The following is a 20,981-nucleotide window of genomic DNA, read 5'->3' as shown; positions in this document are numbered from 1 at the left end:
TGCAAGGGGATCACCCTTCCATTTCAGTAAACAAGCTCCATGTCTCAGGGCAAATTAGCGTAAACACATCTGGGGATCTTGACGCGACACTTCACTGAGAAGCGGGGTAATTTATCTCCTTATGTTATCTAACATTAGTAGAACAACAAGGGAAAGGGTAGAAATAGTTTTGAAATAGCTGAAATCAGACCTTCCTGCCCGTAGTTGGGTGAGCCTGAATGAGACTCGTGCCTACATTTTTATAACCTACGCTTCAGAAACAAACATCTGTGAGTGACCTAGATGTCAATCTATGCTGCTCCACTTGATAAGGACTTTATTAATCAGTATGGGGTTATGGGGACATTTAAGTGGCCTGAAAAGTTTGTGTAACAGACCAGCATAAAAGGGTTGTTACCACCCTCTCTGGAAAGGAGTGAATCTTGAGATGACAGATTCAACACCATTTAAGGGCTTCTACATTACTAAGAGCCCCCACAAAACCCTGCTCTCAACATTTGTTATTAGCCATTTTGTGGGAACACTTTCACACACACAAAAAAGGAAGATGTTAAAAGATGGAACTGAATTGTCAGCTACGAACAGGTGAAATGTGGTGTTGTCCTGGCTTTAGTGGGCATTCCTGAGGTAACTTCATTCTAGGTGGTGCTGAGTAGTTGCTAAGCTCCCGTGTAATGATCATGAAGACACAGGCACACTCCGTGATGTAAGCCATAAAAGAGCTGAATCACCGTAAAAAGACATTGCACTGGAATACAAAGAAGCAACTAGATCACGCTAAGTGTCTGAAATGAGAAGAACAAAAAGTTGGAAGGGGCTGGAAGTCATAAACTCCTCCCTGTGCTGTTTTGGTGAACATGCATTCTTGAGTAACCTTTTAACCATATTAGGCACATGTTAACCAGATTACTCTTCCTTGCTGCAGAAAAGGATGAACCTCGTTCTATTGGCAGACCATATCTCCACAGTCTAGGGAAAAGACAGAGGAGTCTCATCCTTCAGAGAGGAAAAAAGTCCATACCTTGTGACTCGGGCCGACCTGGACAGAGTAACTGAACACAGACAGCAGGCACAGATCAGCTGCAAGCATGTGTGTCACAACCCAATCTCTGTGGCATCTAACATGTGCCTGCTGTCCAATAAGCAGAAAAGTAATCAGTAGGATTTTTCCTAGGGTTATATGTGTAATAGCTGACCAGCAGTTTCTGCTGCTGATGTACATGTTTGTTTATATTTCTATGTGTTTGGGAAATAATTGGTAGAGAAAATATACTGTTCTATGCTTACAAGGATAGACTCAGATATTCTTCAAGAGCCGAAGGTGGACCTCAAATCACAATCATGATTTGTGCCATGCCCCTTACTGAGGGCTTGTGAGTTCTGAGATGTCGAGACACACCGTCCATCTTTTCACCTGAAGGGTCTGTACACCAAAACTCCGTCTGAGGAGAACACAGAATAAACTCTGTCTCCCGGCAACGGCGGAGTGAAGGACCCTCCTGTGCGGAGGAGAAAACATTTCTTCCACAGTTCAACACTGTGACTGATGAGCTCCTGGGGCGGCCCGAGCTGAGGAGAAGGAAAGCAGACAGGATGGGGATAGAAACTTGGGCGAGGTACAACTATCGGTCTCACAAACACATGCAGGATATAATCGTCTTCCCTTTCTTTTCCTCAAGTCTGCTCCAGGGAGACCGAGTACTCAGTGCAGTGCTACTCGCTAAACTGAGACCAGACATGGACATTCTGTCACAAGACAGAAAAGAGAAGAGTAGACACCATTTAGATTTTTTAAACGAAAGCACAGGCTTTTAGTTTATTGACCACTGCACACACATAAACAGATGAAAGTATTTACTGTACATCAATGTAAACAGTCGAGTACCTTCAACACGGGGGGACAGAGTCCGCACAGAGTGTGACGAAACACACAGCTACGCACTGGTTACAACACCAAGTCGTACAGTCTCAACACGCATTCGCTTTTCTTCCCCTCTTCAGGCTACCTTGGACCTGTACAACCTATTGTTCAAGCCGACTAGAAGTCACCCTCTAAGAAAAATACAAAACAAAAAAAATCTAAAAGCTGCTGAAGAAAAGCAGGGCATGCGGCTTCAACGATCAACTAAACAGGGATCAGTTTTCTCTTTTTCTTTTGTCCATCTTCAGTGGATATATTCGCTGTTTGGAATGTTCCGGGCCCCAGAGCAGACGTCCTCTTCCTCCTCTTCCTCCTCTTCCTCCTCATCCTAACTGTGGTGCTGACTGTGGTTGAGAGAGACCAGGCTGAGGGAGTGTTTTCTAAATGAAAGGATGTAGCCCGAGTCTAAATCAATAGCTCTCCATGGTGGACCGTATGAGTACAAAACAAACCATACTTTTCTTTCCATGATTTTTATGATAATTCAAACAACAATATACACATCTTAAAATACATTAAAGATACATAAGAATCTGAGTCTAAATAAAGGTCCACAACCCGGCCAAGATAATCTTTTCTTTTTTTTTTACCGGTCAGTCAGTTTCCCGCAAGGATGTGTCTGCACTGAACTCCTCGCTTAATACAGTGTTGTGACATCATAGCTGCAACACACCTGTGAGAGCCGTGCAGGTAGTAGCTCTGGTGTGCCCTGATCTACAGTGGGTACAAGACGCTGTCGCAATTTAATCATCATATCATAATCTCAAACCATGGCTTTCTCGTACCTCTGTGCAATCACACGTGTAGACCAGACGGGTTCTACTACGCATCTAGACATACATTTGTTTATAATTTACTTCAACACCTGGAACATGATTATATCACAGGTCCTACGCTTCATAATAAAAAAGGCAAACAGAAGCTCTCAAAAAAGTGCAAAAAGATTAACACCTCAATGCTTTCACATAATTTCCCTTCAATTTGGACAAAACATACCAGAATTAAAACAAAAACAAAACATAAGAAAAAAACCAAACAAACAAAAAAGCAAGCCATCGCATTGTGGTGTCAAGAGGCATGCTAACGGAACTAGGAAAACACACTAACATGCGCAATCATTAAGTTCCTGCACGGCAGGAGATAACACTGTGTGGAGGGTTACAGAGAACCCACATTCTCCAGAACCTCCCAACTACCCCCCATCACCCCCCTATTGCCCTCTTACCCCCCCTCTCCATCACAGTTCTGACAATGCTGCGTCACCTAGGCAACGCCTTATCAACACTTCCTGCTCCACTCCGCTCTGCGGATGCTGCCCGCTTCTCCTCTGTCCGGGAGAGCGCGCCAGCGTGGCACCTAAACACCGACCTCTCGCTCACGCTTTCAAGGTCATATGTGGATGCGCTCATGCCACTGACCCTGTCTCCGACCACATTCTAGGCAGCACTTAGCAGATACGGGCAGACTAGGCTCAGGACAAACAAAACTGCTTTTTCCCACGTGAGGAAGTCTTCCTCACATTTCTCAGGATAGGAGTGAAGTCTCAGGTCTAGTCTCAGGTCTTGATAATAGTGGCTCGTTCTCTTTCTGTACACTTACACAGAGCCTGAGCTTCGTGTTATACTACGGGAAGCCATTTCCCAAAATCACCCATCAAGTCAGATAAGCTCCTGGTAAACAGGGCGTCCCTGTCTGCTCCATAGAAAGACCATACAACTGACATCGTTCTGGCCAGGTCATCTCTTGAATTTGACCATCAGTCTTTCCGTTCAGCTAAAAATGTTCTCAGGAATGCTCAAAAGTATGTCAACTATAAAATTGCCTTCTAAGATGATCTCCATAACTTGACATTCATCATCCTGACACAGAGGCTACTCTTAAGTCTTAACTTAACTCTTAAGTCCCTTTTCATGTTCCCATGTGCCAACCACAGGACCCGCACTGGCACTAACCCCGACTACAACTTCTCAATTCAACATCAGTTTGATTGTTCCACATCACAGACATGTTGGTATAGAAGACAAGTATGCTTCATGCAAAACAATGAAGAAAGAAAAAAGAATATGTAATCTCAGTGAATTGAACTCTGAAGTGCTCTAGAATATTAAAATCAGGGTGCTCAACTATTTTCAGACGTTATGCAAATTCGTTAACATTGTTCGATTACCACTTTTTGCTTGTTCGTTAAAAAAGATCAAAGCTGGATCACTAAGAAACCACAGGAATGCACAGACTCGACTTTACAAAAAGCGGATTTCCATCAGTGGATTTAGTTACATGTTGCTTGTTCTGTACAGTGTTTTGGTGCTTAATATCAAACACAGAGAGAGAGCAATGTCAGACATTCGTAATTTCATTAATATCCACCTTTTCAGTAGTTTTCTGCTGCATGGCAAAAATGAATAGAAAAATATTTTGAGGCTGTCAAAAGTTAGAAGTTAGTCAACTGAAAGACAATAAAATGGCCCTCAATATTTGCCACTTCTACCTCCAATTCGGCATCCCCGATATAGAACAGCCCTTCTACGTGCTGTGAGCAACATCAGGTTATATAACAAGGTGTAAAAACCCTCACACAGTCACAGTCAAAGGTCAATATGTAAGATCCAAGCCTTGTGCCAGGCTAACCCTACATCCCACTCCACCACTCCAACAGGAGAAAGTCAGTACCGAAATACAAGGCCTCCCCCTAGTGGTGGGAAGAGTGTATTTTTTTTCAGGGAGGGGAAAAAAAACCTACATTCGTCAGGCACTTGATTGTGACCGCACAGCAAACTCAGAGCCACAGAGTCATGCCTCTGATTCAACTGTCGCACAGAGAAGGCAGTAGAAAGCATAAGACCCATCAGACACGTGAGCATATGCCAAATGGGATCCCTCTCGTTCGCTCGCTCTTGCTCGATTAAGAATAAAACAATGGTAGACGCGCACGCACACACACACATACAGACACACACCAAAGGCATGCATATCATGTCGACAGTTTTTTTTTTTTTTTTACACCTTGCTATACAGACAGGAGAAGATCAGCTAAGCTTTTTTCTGGTGGTGATTTTTGCTTGGAGAGATCAAACACATGCTTCGGGACCGGCGCACCATTCTGACAAAACATTGGGTGATGCTACGTGGTCTGGCTGTAACACCCGAGTAGAGAGAGAAAGAGAAAGAGACAGAGGGAGGGAGAGAGAGAGGGGGAGAGAGAAGCAGCAACTATCTGCTTTGTCTTCTGAGGGGGAAAGGAAAAGAGGAAAATAAATAATAACTGACACGACGGTGATAGCAGGAGGAGAGGGAGACAAGAATGAGGTAGTGACATCAGACCCGCCACTTGATCAAACTCAACAAAGAAGGAGAGAGGTGAGACATCACTCCTGACATGGGGGGAAGGGGTGCATGGGGGAGATGAAAGAGAAATGGGTGAGGGATAGAGAGAGAGAGAGAGAATAAGACAGAGAGTGAGGGATGAGATTGCCCCAGAATGTGTTCCACATCCCTCTGCTCAGCTCAAGGCCCCAGAGCGCCAGCGCTGGCCGTCCCCGGGCAGAGGGGGCTCGGAGTCGTCCATGGGCAGCACCAGTCTGGTCCCGCGGATCACCAGCTCGTGGTCGCCGCTGGCCAGCTCCCGGTCCAGCTCGTCCGCGGTGGTCGCCGTGGCGACGGGCCAGGAGCTGGTGTGGGCCCCGCTGGCGTCCGTGCTCACCGTGATGTCACCGTACGTCAGGCTGATGTCACCGTCGTTCAGGATGAGGTCAGAGTCGTCGTCCTTCAGCTGACACTCATTCTGCAGAGAGAAAACACAGAGAATCATGAGGGAAACAGCCAGGGCATACTGTCCAAGATTAGTATGCTCCTGTATACTCCTCTCCCCTCCTCTTTTTGGAGGTTGATCACGTGACTCTACCTCATTCTGGTTTCTTATTTCCCTGTCCTCCTGCAGTCACTCTTGTGTCCGTTATTATTCATCCATTATCATCGTGTCTCTGTCCTATTAGATATTATTTATTAATCGCTCTTTTTCTCTCTACTCAGGCGTTACAAACAGACCGTGTAGTGCCACGTTGACTCTTACACGCTCTTGATTAACAAAGAGCACACACTTCAGTCAGTTCAGTCCTGTTATGAATTGAGGGAGAGAATTCCACCACATACCCAAAGAACTGTGACAGTATATATATCGACATGCACCTCGGCCATGTTGTCACTCACCTCATAGGCCTGTGGGCTGGTGAGGCAGCGAGCCAGGGGGCCACAGCAGGCGGGCATGACGGCAGTGAGGGGAGGGCCGCTGTGGGTCAGAATGGGCTTCAGGTAGCTGAGCGGAAGAGAGTTAAGGGTCGACGCAGCACTCATGCAACTACACAACGTCTGAACTGAGTTACAGCTACAACTGACAGAAGTTCGTTACCTCTCTACTTCCTCATTCTCATCGTCACTAAAAATATATTCAGAGTGAAACTGTCAGTGGGAAAGTTCCATTATTTCCCAAAAACTAAAATATGCATATATATAAATATATATATAGACCAGTATACATACTTAAGTACTGTACATCTCCAGACAACAGTGCTTCAGAGGACACATGCCCTCAGTATGTAGAGGTGGTTGCCAGTGATAAAGGATACTTGTGGTCAAAGTTGTACCAGATCCTGAAGAGCCAGGCACTCTCATGCTTAGTGCTCCGTCTCTCGATCCCATCTGGACCGATCTGCAGAGATGAAAAAGGGAGAGCGTGGTCACCCCACCCGGACTTGAACCCAGGTCTACAGGGGGCCAAACCTGCACTCTGACCGCAACGCCAAAGAGCCAGGCTCGTTGGTATGGCAGTCAGAGCACATACTCATGTGTAGTGACTGCACTCCATCACAAAGACCAATGCCTGACTGCCATATTTGCATGATGGTGAGAGATGTACTGGATATATAATGCATGATAGTGAGAGATATACTGGATATATAATGCATGTCAAAATATCCTTTAAACTGTTGGACAAACTTACGGAGCTGTCTTGGTCCGAATCCACTCCCACACTGTTGATTAAAAAGATACATGTTTAGGGCACTGCGCAAGGCTTAATTCTACCTGATGCCAGACCATACATCACTGGGTACTCCTCTAAAGCCTGGAATGGGTGAAGAAGCCTTGTAGCTGTTCTCAAAACTAGAACGTCATGATTGAATGTTGAGTTACATTTTCAGTTTGCCATTTGCCATGTTCATTCTGTAATGTCTCAATAACTTTACAATACATTTAGTCATTAAACAGTCATTTTGTCCAAAGCAACGTACAAGGGAGAGAACGGTCAAGCTTCGAGCAATAGAGACCTAGTGTAACAATAAATACTATTTTACATAAGAAATAGAAAAAAAGTGCAGGAATGTAACTGCAAGTGCAAGTTAAGTACTAGTAGAAGTGCAAGTTAGGAAGGAAGGTGCTCTCTGAAAAGTTGGGTCTTCTTAAACGGTAGAGTGTTATAACTGTAGCACATCGGCTAACTGCTAACTGCTAACTGCTAACTGCTTCGTCTGTTTCCAGCGGCGAGAGAAGTGACTGGTGGCTAAAGCTGCCCCCCCCCCCCTCAGGGGACGCTCTGAGAGAGCTGTTACAGAGCTCCAGTGTGAGAGGCGCTCTGAGAGGGGCTGTTACAGTGCTCCAGTGTGAGGGGCGCTCTGAGAGAGGCTGTTACAGTGCTCCAGTGTGAGGGGCGCTCTGAGAGAGGCTGTTACAGAGCTCCAGTGTGAGAGGCGCTCTGAGAGGGGCTGTTACAGTGCTCCAGTGTGAGGGGCGCTCTGAGAGGGGCTGTTACAGTGCTCCAGTGTGAGAGGCGCTCTGAGAGGGGCTGTTACAGTGCTCCAGTGTGAGGGGCGCTCTGAGAGAGGCTGTTACAGGGGTCCAGTGTGAGGGGGGCTGTTACAGGGGTCCAGTGTGAGGGGCGCTCTGAGAGGGGCTGTTACAGGGGTCCAGTGTGAGGGGCTGTTACAGGGGTCCAGTGTGAGGGGCGCTCTGAGCTGGACTGACCGTATGTGCTGGCAGGAGAGCATCTGCGTGGTGCCACCTCCGCACACCCACACGGTGAAGAAGACCACCAGCAGCGTGGTGGTGAACATCATCTGCCGCGCGTAGGTGGCCGTGTCACGGATGGACAGGGCAAAGGTCATGGCTCCGCGCAGCCCTGGGTGAAAGCAAACACTTATATTAATATTATTTTAACACAATATTTTAAACAGCCCCCCCCAAACTACCACCACAGGGTGTCCATTCCCACACCATCACAACCTATGACATCTAGAAGTAGACACTTTTGGACATGCAACCCCAATGAAGTCTCAACACCCTGTCATACTTCATTAATACTTGTTTCAAGGAGGTGTTAGCTTGTTTGAATATCTGACCAATTGAAATGGCTGTGGAAAGAAAACATAAAAGTGTCCCATGGTTTATGTTCCAAAGTCAGAGAAAAGTCCGTTTTTCTTGGCCGGACCAGAAGCTCTCAGGATAAAACACCAAGGCATGTAGAGTGATTGTTTTTCTTGTGTGCATACCAGCAAACATCATCATGTGCTGGAAGTTGGGGCTGATCTTGTTTCTACGGCCCAAGTTGAGCAGGAAGGAGAGGGGGTAGATGTTGGCTGCTCTGCCCAGGAAAATAGCCAGCTGTGTGCGTGGGGAGGGGGAAGTAGTCAAGGAGAAACCCAAAAAAGGGGAAGTAACACAGGCGCTGCCAACCCCCTGCCCTCCACCCAGACCATGACTCTCTGTCCTTCCTGCTTAGCCAGAGGACCTCTTCATAAGGGAGCTATTCTGAAGGATTCTACCCCAACAGGAAACACAATGTTGGCAATGTTCGGATGGTGACCGCAACATGTCACTCAACACCCGAGGCCTGGGAGTGCAGCGGTGGTGTATTCTTAGACATGTCTGCTGCAGCACAGAGAGTCAGTCTAACTGAGGATCATTCACGTCTCCATTGCAAACTCAATCCCCAAAGGTTTCTCCATCAACACCCTTTTAAAGTCCTTCTTCATAGGTGCAGCTACATGAGAATATACTGTAGGTTTACAAAGCAATATCACACAGCTACGCTCTGTATTATTTGCATTTTATCCTGCCATAATGAAGCCGGCCCATAGGACCATGTAAGGATACGAAAGCTCCGATGATGAAAATGGGGTTGAAGATGTGGTTCTGGAAGGTGAACAAGGCGAGCCCCATGTATGAGAAGATGAAGTTCTCAGCCAGGAAGTTAAGGAGCTCAAACAACTGCAAAGACAAGCAAAACACATCAACAGTTGATTCTGTGTTCACTTTATTTGTTATCATGCTTGTCAAAAGCAGCTCCTAATGTAAATTCTGTAAGTTAGCAATGTTAGATTTATATGTGTACAGTCAAGCAGATTTAAGTTAAGTTGCCTGTTACTTGTGCATTCCTCCACACATTTACCCTCATTGCATAAACTTGCCGATATGAAAGGATTAAGGCAGTGATGTTAGTACTGGGAGAGGAACCTCCCTCTTACCTGTTTGGTCCTGTCCTGAGACTCAGGTGAGAGGTTGTTAAAGGTGTAATGAGCCTGAGTGATTCCACAGAACAGAACAGCTACAACACCTGTCAACACAAAGGGGAACAGAACAAAAACACATAACTATCCATTACTGAGACCTAGGGTGGAGAGGAACCTTACCTAAGCCTTCCTGTTGGCTCATTACCAGTCAGCTAAGGCCTATCTGAGTCAAGGAACAGACTCTGGGCTCAAGGTTGTGGTGTCATGTTATGTGTGTGATGCATTGTTTTGTGGTGGTAAGGGTGAGTATTCATTTACAAATCTTAAGGTTTTGTCTTGGTTTGATTGATTGTTCTTGCTTTCTGTGTGGAAGGACTAAATGAATTGCCATGCAGGAATACTGAAGTTAAACGTGAAAATGACCTGTGAAGCCACAGGCCTCCGCCAGCAGGAAGGTGCTCCAGGACATGAGGAAGAAGAGGGCCGTCTCCAGCAGCTGGAAATCCCGCAGCTTGGTGAACTTGGTGACGTGGCGGAGGAGAGGTCAAGGATCAAGAGGTCAAGAGAGTCTGCTGATGAGAAGCCTACACAACCAAACATCTCTGTGCAACTCTATATGACTGTGTTGATTTGGCAGTCTACATCTCTGTGCAACTCTATATGACTATGTTGCATTTGGCAGTCTACACCAGCATATGATATCCTAAAGTAGAGTAGCACTCTCCATTTGCCAGTTATATAAGGTTGTTTTTTATCCTAATCATTTGTACATATGAAAATGTCTAGCAAAATGACCAAACGTATATATCTGACTTTATTGGCATATTTGCCCATCTTAATTCTTTTTAAATGTGATTTGATTAGATTTTTTTTTTTTTTTTTTTACTACGGTGAATTCAGTCAAGGATATCAGCGCCGTCATGACTCCGGTCGCCACCCCTAGGGCGAAGGAGCCGCTGAAGATTCCCAGGAACACGCCGAAGGACTTGACCATGGCCATGGCCTCGAACGTGTGCGTGTTGTCCCCCTGAGGCTGGTAGGCCACTATGGACCTGTGCGTAGCCCCCCACAGGAACAGAGGCAAGCAAGCAAACAAGAGACACGTGACAGTCACAACTGAGAAAAAAACATAAACATCACCCTGAGACCTACATTCTGTTTGGGGGATATTCCTAAACATCCACTTCACATCCTAGCTGATAATGCCATGTAACATTGGCATTACATTGCAGCAAGGTATAGCTGATGTATTGTGTAAATTAAGCTGTATTCTATTGCTAAAGTAATGGCTGAGATGTAAACATCTGCCTTCAAAGGAGACTGGACTTGTTGCTTAATTGATTTGTCTAAAGGTTAACTTAAGCAGAGACTGCGATTAGAATTAGAGATAGTTACTGTGACATACTGAACAGGAGACAAGGGAGATCCACCCACAGCAAACACCATGCACTTTCAGTGTGAAATACAGACAGTGTTGATGTTATTCAACACCGAGGGGGCCCGATCTTTCATTTCTGGTGCATTCAAACTCAAAGGCATGGTCTGAAGCAACCACAAGCAACGTTTTTTACTTAACTGTGTACATTTGTAAAGCTGGAGGGAGTTGTTATTTCTATATAGCCAATGAAAGCACAAACACACCAAAACTGCTACTAGTGTAGTCATGACAACCAATATGGGATTCTATGGGACATCTGCCAAGGGAATCTCTCCTACCCGAAGGGGAAAAAAAACAACTCTAGAGTTTGAACAGTTAGGGAACTTCAAAATGTGCAGAAGTGAAACACCTGAAAATGAATGCCGTATCTAAGTTCCTCCTTCCTAGAACTGTTGAAATGTTGACTGAGTCAGAGATTGTAGGAATTTCTGTTAAACGCTGTTTCCAGCTTTATCAGATGCATGTTTGAAGCAGGGCGGTCAGGATGCAGCGACAGTAACTAGGTAACGCAGGGCATGCTTCAACTTCTCCCTGCCTTGGTGAAATGTAAAAGAGATTCTCTCTGAGGAAACTGTTTCTGCGTGGGAGAGACAGAGGGGAACTAGAGAGTCCTGCTGAAGAAAAAAAACTACATGCTAGAGAAGAGCAGAGTCAGATCACAGCACGTCCTCCTCAGAAGGCAGTAAAGAAACACACTCTTCCCAACCAACCAGTCAGCGAATCACCTCAGGCCAGCCTCACTCCGCAGCTTAGCTCCGCAGTCGCTTTGATATGACATGCAAGCCTCATCATCCATCAACAGTGCCAATGAGTACGATGAATATGTTAAAAGGGGTGAAATGTTCCAAAACTGGCAACCATGCTCTGAGGCGGGCCTGAGGGTGATTGGCTCTGCATAGCCTGGGACAGGACCCGGGCGATGCGCACACGGGGGGGGGGGTTCCACTCAAAGAGCTGGCAAGCTAAGCACTACTGGCGCAGCACACCCATTGAGGGGCACGGTCGTGGAGTTGCTCACGCCCTCTACCCACTGAGGTGCGGCTCCGTGGCCGTGGCGGGCCGCCGCCCCACTGTGCCTCCCGTAATAAATTAGAATGCTGGAGAAACGGATGCCCAGGGGAAGGATGAAATCAACCATTAGGGTCAGAACAAGAAGACTCTAAACATTCCACTCTGACACTGTTAATCGATTGGTCACAAATCATTTCATACAGTTATAAAACCAGAGCTGCATAGTAGTAAACAATTTTGCTGTTAGAATGTGTATGGGTATATATGTATATGTGTATGGGTATATATGTATATGTGTATGGGTATATATGTATATGTGTGTGGGTATATATGTATATGTGTATGGGTATATATGTATATGTGTATGGGTATATATGTATATGTGTGTGGGTATATATGTATATGTGTATGGGTATATATGTATATGTGTATGGGTATATATGTATATGTGTGTGGGTATATATGTATATGTGTATGGGTATATATGTATATGTGTATGGGTATATATGTATATGTGTGTGGGTATATATGTATATGTGTATGGGTATATACAGTATGTGTGTGTGTATATATGTATATGTGTATGGGTATATATGTATATGTGTGTGGGTATATATGTATATGTGTATGGGTATATACAGTATGTGTGTGTGTATATATGTATATGTGTGTGGGTATATATGTATATGTGTATGGGTATATACAGTATGTGTGTGTGTATATATGTATATGTGTATGGGTATATATGTATATGTGTATGGGTATATATGTATATGTGTATGGGTATATATGTACATGTGTGTGTGTGTATATATGTATATGTGTGTGGGTATATATGTATATGTGTGTGGGTATATATGTATATGTGTGTGGGTATATATGTATATGTGTATGGGTATATATGTATATCTGTATGTGTGTATATATGTATATGTGTGTGGGTATATATGTATATGTGTGTGTGTATATATGTATATGTGTGTGGGTATATATGTATATGTGTGTGGGTATATATGTATATGTGTGTGGGTATATATGTATATGTGTGTGTGTGGGTGGATGTGTGTGAGAGAGAATGCATGTGAATGAGAATGTATGCGGGGTTTCAACCATTGTAACTGCAGCTTTTCCCTGAACAAAGACTACGTGTGTCATCTCCTGTTTTATCTCATGAGTCTGGCCTTTAATTCTATCATAAGCAAATTACATGGAAATGTCAGGCCACTCACTGATCATTTGGCTTTATGGAACTAGTCACAAGTCACATCACGGTGAGATGAGACTGAGCCCAAATACTGCAGTGTATTGCATTCTTTGTCTGCTGTGACATTGGATGCAGTTTACTGAGATGTTCTGAGTTAGAGGAATACTCACGAGGAAAGCACCACGGCTACGGCGTCGTTCAGAACGCTCTCGCCAAACAGCAGTGCGTAAAGGTCCACATCCACCTGGAGATCATTGAAGATGGCCAGGACTGTCACTGGAAGAAGCAATTAGGAAGGTCTGAATCAAGCGATGCACATTTGGGTATATTGTCTCAGTGTCAGTTATGATGTACACTGAAAGAGCATGACTCCCAGTAAGAAGTCCTATGAGCTGTACAGCGCCTTGTGTGCTTGATCTCCAGGGAGGTAAGGGAAGGCAGAGTGATCCTTCACCACAGCACAAACTTTCAAAATGGCTACTTTTTAACCGTCTTTTTGACACTGAGACATACACATACTGTATATACACATACTGTATATACCCATACACATATATCACCGTAAATGGATCATCAAAAGCCTCTTTGTCACTGAATTAAAAGCCGCTTGAATAACTACACTTAGGTTTTTGTTTTTAGCTCCCCGGCGTGGGCATCATACCTGGGTCTGTAGCTGAGACAATGGCTCCGAAGAGAAGGCAGTCCGTGAAGAAGAAGTCCCCTCCGAGCTGCCCGATCTGCTTCATCAGCGTCACACAGCCGTACATCAGCAGCCTGGCAGGAGCACAGGCCACAACCTGATCAGACACACATCCTGCCACCTTCACTCTGTACACTCCACTGCCCGGGGGCACTCCCCAAAATGCACTCACCCAATGATGAAACATGAGATCACTGTTCCCAGAAATGCATAGGCCAAGATGGAGCCCATGTTCCTGAAGAAGTGTCTCTGGAAAGCCACAGGAACGGACCATGAAATCAACATTGTCACTTTATCAAACACTAGTTGGTGAACATTATAAAGGTAAAATGTTAAACAATGTTAAAATAATAAATAGTTCAAGCCTCCACCGATTTCAGTGCAGCTCTTACCCTCTTTAAGCTGTAGCCAGCATGAAATATTATAGGAGGCAGGAGAATGTTGAAGAACACCTCAGGGTCAAAGGTCACCTGTAAGGGGAACAGAGTGCATGTGGCATGAAGACCCCAAAGGTATGTAATATACAGGGCATTACTTGGGAAGCAAGGCTGATGATTCACATGCCCTTGTTGTATAAAGACTGATTCAGGTCACATTATTTCATGGAAAAGCAAAGCCCTGCTTGAGCCCTACAAGAGGCAAATTCTGCCGGCTAAATATTGTTGATAAACCAAATATTTTGATACATTCTTTAAAAGACTGTCATGTCTTTACCTTGACAGTGCATGATGTAAATGCAATGCTGCCTAAGGAGTTTAGTGTTCAGCTGAGTTTTACAGTAGGCATCACATGCTTTGAAAGGCTGTCAGCATGCAGTGGTGTCCTTTTATAGACCTCCCATACGGAAACTACTGCTAAGAAATAGGGAATTCCCTACTTTCAATGTGTTCATGTGTACATATATAATACTATAAAGCTTCAAATTAAATCAATATAAGGATTCCATGCATACACAAAGTATTGATGTAGGTGTGTGTGATGATATATTGCTATCAGTTTTAATCATACGTAATTGCTTTATATAGGCATGTCATTTTTTCTTGCCCATAAACACTTATAATACTGAAACACAATGTAAAGCTTTTGCAATAGTTGATTCCTGAAAGCTGATCCAATCAAAATATAAATATAACAAATGTTTTCAAACTGGTTAGCAGTGTTTGTAAATACTGTGTCGAACTTTGAGGAGAAAAATCATGTCAAAACCTTGTGAGGGATGCATAAATGGCAATAATACATGCATGTCCCTCTCCATGTAACCAGTGGCACAATTCAACAAAAACAAAAACACAACACAGCATTTCATTAATTGGCGCAGGTTGCTCATGCTGTGAGAATGTGTTTTAAAGCCGATTCCATAAATAACATGCATGTGTGTAGTAGTGAGCACAGTGAGAGCACAGACACAGTAGTCCCCCCACTAAAACTATCTGTATCTTCCGCCATAATACAACCATGTAATGTGATTAGCAATGCCTGTATTCTAAGCTCAGCTGACAAACAGTGGGTTCACAGAACAGAGGGGGGAATGGCACTAATCACTCATAACTGTGGGTGGAGCTGGTTTTGCAAATGTAATTTGAAAAGACAGTTTGATCCGATTCTCAATGATGTTCTTGTTTACAGTCAGATATAATTGAAGTTGTGTTGGACTTTTAAAACTTAATGAAGTACAGAACGTAATGTGTGATTGAGGAATCATAAAACAGGCCTTCCAACAAAGAAAGTTAGGAAGGATATAAAAGACAGCTCAATTCTTATATTTACCTTGCGAAGCATCTCATTGTCCTGCACATCATGTACCTCGTTGGCACTGATCTCGCCCTTCAGGGTGTACTCGTAGAACTTGCCACTAACGTTGACCAGCAGTGTGGGAGGACTGGCATTCACATGGCAGCTCAGTGTGACGTTGTTGATGTCTCGAGGCACGCGAATGCCATATCGTAGTACCACACCAACCAGGAGTCCTAGTGACAAAAGGAGGCATCGGAGGAGCTAAACAATTATACTTGTGAATCACAAACCAGAAAATGAAATATCTAATAACATTATATACAGTGCCAAACATTATTTAGACAGACACTCTTCGTTTATTCTGATGAATTACTAAACAATGCTACATCCTCCTAGTTCCTTCTAGTTTTATTGAGTATAATTCGATTACCTGTGGAGCTGCGCACATTGTGCGCAGTTCACATGACCTCAGATAAGCTCTTACTACCTTCAACTAATGGGCGGAAAACCCGTTGTCCTTTTCTTGTGAATATGACTGACTTCTGATTAAACGACTTCTGTAGTTTATAATTTTCTAGAGTAAACTTGCAATTGAAGTCTGAAATGTAAAGCTTCACAAATGACAACGCATTACGCTCACAGGCTATAACTGGAGCCAACGTTAGGCAGGGGCCCAAAAACAACACGGTGGCTGAACATTGTATAACATCAAACACGATATCTTTCATGAACATGTATTCGCGATTAGTAAGCTTACTTCTGGAAACATATCAGTGCTGCCTTATCAGACTAACGTACACAAGGTATTGTAGCTAGCAAGCTTTCACTGATGGACATGACAGTGGCAAAACAATGACATCGGACATCTCCGTTCTAAGGCGGCCTCTCACCATATATCATAGCCAATCCCGTTTCATGTATAAATCTAAACCGACGGTGTTTAAAAAGCCAAATGGTTAAGATTGTGAGGGTTAGAAGCATGATGAAAATTAGCAGGTCGGCACTGTCTTGTCTGTGGCTTTCCTCAGCCCTCTTCTCTGTTACGATGTTCTCCATCCCACTATCTTCAGCTCTGGACAAGCAAATCGACAGGCTTACTAAGACACAGAGGGACAACGTCCATGATGCACAACAATTAGCATTGTTTTTCCATCTGGAACCCATGTTAACATTGCTTTATAATAAGCAGTCCGTGCTTTCAGGTTCCCAATGTTGACTGTTGTAGCTAGCTGGAGAGGAGGGTATGGATTGTTCCTGATTCAACGCCTCGCTCCGCCCAGTTGTATGCTGCGTCACCTCTAGGAAACGAGTAGATTTATCTTCTACATATCAACATTGCGCGCATAACATGCAAGTAGTATTTGTCCCTTATAAATATTTACGTAATAACTCCGTCCATTGAATAGCCATCCAAATGAAAACAATTGTTCTATAAGAATTTACATTTATCTGTAATGATATATTTGAGATTTATTTATGTGTAGTATGTGATCAGTAAGCGGCTAAGAGGAAACGGGTCCGCCTTACGACTTTTAGTTTGAATTGCGCAATCAACTAATCCGGAAATTGAGCTTCCTATCGGTTCAGTTTGTACATCACTCATTTGAAGATGGCTTCGTCCTTTTGGAAAGGTGTCGTGGGTTTTGGCCTTTTTGCTTTGGCACATGCGGCGTTCTCTGCGGCACAACGTAAGTATTAATCTGTAAAAGAAAAACGATCCCGAGTTCATATTTTGATATTTACTGGCGCGAATCATCCACTACCCCTGAAAGCGTTAGGCCTCCACTAAGTAACGTTAGCTTAGCGTTAGCAGCTCTGGTTTAGCAGTACCTCATTGCTCACTAACTAGCTAACTACCAGGAACGAGATTATAGCTAGCTACTTAAATCAGCGGACTTTGCAGTTGTCTTCATAATTTAAAATGTTCGGAGAAAGTAAGGCATTCGCTGTAAAGCACTGTCAGTTGCATTATGTTGGAGTGAACGTTTTGAGCGAAAGTTTATTGGGAGAATATTTGGTGCATGACGTAGCTATCAAGCTGTGGAAGATGCTACAAACGTTTGAATTGATAGCTAGCCAGTTAATGTTAGGTAGTTAACGATCTCTATAGATCTTGCGGCATTCATTTGAGTCTTTGGTGCTATGCGTTAATGCATTACCGTAGAGATATTTGTTTGAGAGAGCCAGTGTTCTTATTGAAGTTAACGGCTTGTTAATTAGCTATTAGCTTTTCCATACGATATGTCTAACTTGACTACTGTCTCACTCTTAATCACTTGCAAATTTAATTGGCCTTTATGGTGAACTTGTTGTCAACATTAATAGTGTTTGCATGCAGATGTTATGCTACGTGTCAACGATTAACTTAACCAGCTAAAATACTGTTAGGCAACGCTGTAGCGTTATTTCTTTGTATTGCTACTGAACTGCAGAGAAGAGTCCTCATTTAGAGATCTTCCGAAACAGCAGGTGTTTTGTAATAGATGTTACTAATAACCGAACGGTGTTGGGTGTGCCTGAGCTGGGTTCTCCAGCAACCCTCAAACTAACTTCATATTTCTCGTTCCTTTTGTCTTTCCTATACAGACCGATCCTACATGCGCCTTACAGAAAAGGAGAATGAAACGCTACCCATAGATGTAAGAACTAATTTCATCTCAAACCCCCAACTTTTTACTGGAAATACTGAACTACACACATCACCAATTTGCCGACTTATCATCTCTTATGCATATTTGTGTTTGATTCCCTTTGTGTCCCACAGATTGTCCTCCAGACGTTGTTAGCGTTTATAGTGACTTGTTATGGAATAGTTCACATCGCTGGAGAATTCAAAGACATGGATGCATCCTCAGAACTGAAAAACAAGTGAGTATCTCCCTTTGAATTCCCAAGGTGGTATGCAAATGTGGGGCTTCAGACTAGTTTTGGGATTTATAAGGATAGAATCATCCTTACTCATATTTTATACAGTATTTCACCATTTTCTTCACTGTTTTTCACGTGCCTGCAGGACGTTTGACACGTTGAGGAATCATCCTTCGTTCTATTGTTTCAACCACCGGGGCCGCGTGCTGTTTCGCTCCCCAGAAGAGGAGCCCTTGACGGCTCCTCAAGCAGCACCCTCAAACCCCCTACGGTTACGCAAGCTGGAGAACTTTAATTGAGACTGGCCTTTACCGGGCTACCGTGCCCATCTTTCTCCGTCTCTCTCTGTCTTTTTTTTTTTTTTTTTTCTTTCTCTCACTTTGTGCATCAGTGAGCGCCTGGGTTGGTGAGGGATGGGGGAAGATAAGAACAGATTTCCCCTGTCCTTAACTTCTCTGCATATGGTGTATATGCTGTATAAATTTGCATCTCTTCAACAGTGATTTCCACATGTACATCTTTGGACTGTGCCAACTCCTTGTTTTTTTTCCAGCTGACTTGTTTGTAAATATTGTTAATGCTTGGGAGTCTTAAGGTTTGAAAAGAAGAAAAATCTTCCCTGTCCCCAGTCCTGGCAGGCTTTGTCAGAGGCACATTTCATTCATGTCACACAAAGGGGTTCAGTAACACCTCATATTAAAAACTCACATCAACCTCCACATTTTAGGCTGAGCAGCTGTTCCTGACTGAATTATGTTCTTCCTGGCCATGACCTCAAACAAGGGGATGTCCAATGGACCATACAGTGTATTTATGTTTTTTCATGTTCATCAATGTCTGGATTTTCAAAATAGTTTGTTATGCAATAAACACCTGAGGTCATGGAAATATGTTAACGATATCTGTAAAAGTTGAAACCGACAAGAATTGAAGGCAGTTTAGCACCGATGCTAATAGCACCGATGCTAATGATACTGTGAACATGTAGTGGAGACTAATGGTACACTTGTTTTTCGGGAGAATGTTTGTAATTTTGTTCCAATTTTATGTTCTAACATTTTTAACTTAAAAATAATAAACTCTGAAATTTTATGGAAGAATTTGTAACTGAACATATTCTGACATTTATTTCCATCATTCATTGCTCTGTGTTAAGTTTCTTGTCATTGCCAATTGATATAAATGTGTGCGTGTCAAGGCTGAGTAAGAGCAGCATGTATAACTGCAAGATTCGTTAAAATGCAGAGTTGTCCAAGGCTTAATCAGTTATTTTTTCTCATTCACTAAAATAAACGAATAAAGCGGTGCAATATTATTGATAGGTCCTGAGGGTCTCTAGTATAGTGCATGGGATCTTACAAGTTTGCGAGAACTTTTAGTGGGTGTGCTGTAAATGCACAAGCAGTATCATCTTGCATCACATTCATGGAGGTGCACCATCTGTGTAATTACTTTTAGGCGTGTGCCTTGGTGAAATTAGCCAATGGTTAAGTAGGTGATAAGGTTGCATGCAAAAAAGACAAGGAACTCACTGCACTGTAACTGATACTGCTGGAGTATGTTACCTCAGATATATGACCGTGCACAAAGCCAGAAATTATTTTCAGTCTGAAGTCTATACCGGTACATAAACACACACAGTCTGAACTTTGTCATGTTTATTTTGTTGTTTCTTAAAAAAAATCATAAATTTTTCAGATTTTTATATATAACAGTTTACAAAATGTTTTATACAACTTTTAAAATATTCTCATTTTTAGGTTCTGGTAAGAATACCATCCAAAAATAATCTATATTTTATTTATGAACATTTAAAAGTAGTATACATCTGCTATTCAAAAAACAAACTCAAGGAACAACAACAGGGAGACTATGATGGCCTCCCACAAGTTACTCAGAACTGCCAAATGAATGCCTTGCAGCTGCCCCTCGAAGGAACAGGTGACATGTGATGGGGGCTGCAGAGATTTTGGACTACCACGCTGTTTCTGAGGCAGGACAATGAAAGTTCTGTGGGCCCGAACGCAACGTGGGCCAGGCTTTAGCCAAACACATGTCCCCTCCTCCCAGTCCTCATGGACCTCTACCAGCCTGTTTAAGTGCTGAACCTCATTGTAGAGCCAGTGTTCTTCAGAGACTATTGCTTAAAGGACTGCTTGCATGTGAGGAGGCTGTCGATGAGCAAAGTCTGCTTTAAGGTCCTCCACCTTCATCAATAGACATCTGTACTAACAGGATCTGTCTGTCAATCACACTTACATCCCAGAGTACAGAAAAGTGAACTCCACATATCAGACTGAGGTAGACTTTTCATGTGGGCCTCTAATTGTTTATTGAACCAGCTAGTTGCTCTCCCTGCCTCGTAAGCTTGCAGCCACACTGAATTTCAAGTGGTGTCAATTCAGGAAGTTAAGTTGAGCTCCCTCAGCAAATGATGCCATTCTGATTATTGCTGTGTAGTGGTGTAGAACACATCAGCTGTTGGGTTGGCTAATAGTTACCCCTTGGTCTAGATAAACCGGTGGCCTGTTTAAAAGCCACAGGCGCCATACTACGCTATATCTGACATGGTGACATTTCCAATTCTTCATCTGCATGAGGGTTAC

General features: G+C 43.4%; 2 protein-coding genes across 2 annotated transcripts; one reads left to right on the top strand and one right to left on the bottom strand.

Annotated features, from left to right (window-relative positions):
- Positions 1-3,474: 3,474 nt before the first annotated feature.
- Positions 3,475-16,914, bottom strand: slc9a6a (solute carrier family 9 member A6a). Its single transcript, XM_012841321.3, has 16 exons — positions 16,398-16,914; positions 15,541-15,740; positions 14,166-14,243; positions 13,946-14,022; positions 13,735-13,847; positions 13,244-13,349; positions 10,331-10,472; positions 9,844-9,949; positions 9,436-9,524; positions 9,065-9,178; positions 8,461-8,572; positions 7,937-8,090; positions 6,918-6,948; positions 6,544-6,626; positions 6,128-6,233; positions 3,475-5,702 (listed from the first exon to the last, which is right to left on the bottom strand). The coding sequence occupies exons 1-16, from the start codon at positions 16,669-16,671 to the stop codon at positions 5,421-5,423; spliced, it is 2,067 nt and encodes a 688-aa protein (XP_012696775.2). The 5' UTR covers positions 16,672-16,914; the 3' UTR covers positions 3,475-5,420.
- Positions 16,915-17,036: 122 nt separating this feature from the next.
- mmgt1 (membrane magnesium transporter 1) lies at positions 17,037-19,472 on the top strand. Its single transcript, XM_012841311.3, has 4 exons — positions 17,037-17,195; positions 18,094-18,146; positions 18,272-18,375; positions 18,521-19,472. The coding sequence occupies exons 1-4, from the start codon at positions 17,117-17,119 to the stop codon at positions 18,672-18,674; spliced, it is 390 nt and encodes a 129-aa protein (XP_012696765.1). The 5' UTR covers positions 17,037-17,116; the 3' UTR covers positions 18,675-19,472.
- Positions 19,473-20,981: the final 1,509 nt, after the last annotated feature.

Source organism: Clupea harengus, chromosome 20 (genome assembly GCF_900700415.2).
Source record: "Clupea harengus chromosome 20, Ch_v2.0.2, whole genome shotgun sequence".
Lineage (NCBI taxonomy): Eukaryota > Metazoa > Chordata > Actinopteri > Clupeiformes > Clupeidae > Clupea > Clupea harengus.
This window is presented reverse-complemented; position numbering and strand designations above follow the sequence as displayed.

Coding starts and splice junctions, on each gene's coding strand:
- slc9a6a (XM_012841321.3), bottom strand. CDS start 16,671: ATGGGTTCCAGATGGAAAAACAATGCTAATTGTTGTGCATCATGGACG. Junction 6,949..7,936: donor CTCTCCTGCCAGCACATACG/GTCAGTCCAGCT, acceptor TTTAATCAACAG/TGTGGGAGTGGATTCGGACC. Junction 6,234..6,543: donor TGGTACAACTTTGACCACAA/GTATCCTTTATC, acceptor TCTTCCGCTCAG/CTACCTGAAGCCCATTCTGA.
- mmgt1 (XM_012841311.3), top strand. CDS start 17,117: ATGGCTTCGTCCTTTTGGAAAGGTGTCGTGGGTTTTGGCCTTTTTGCT. Junction 18,147..18,271: donor ATGAAACGCTACCCATAGAT/GTAAGAACTAAT, acceptor TGTGTCCCACAG/ATTGTCCTCCAGACGTTGTT. Junction 18,376..18,520: donor TCCTCAGAACTGAAAAACAA/GTGAGTATCTCC, acceptor ACGTGCCTGCAG/GACGTTTGACACGTTGAGGA.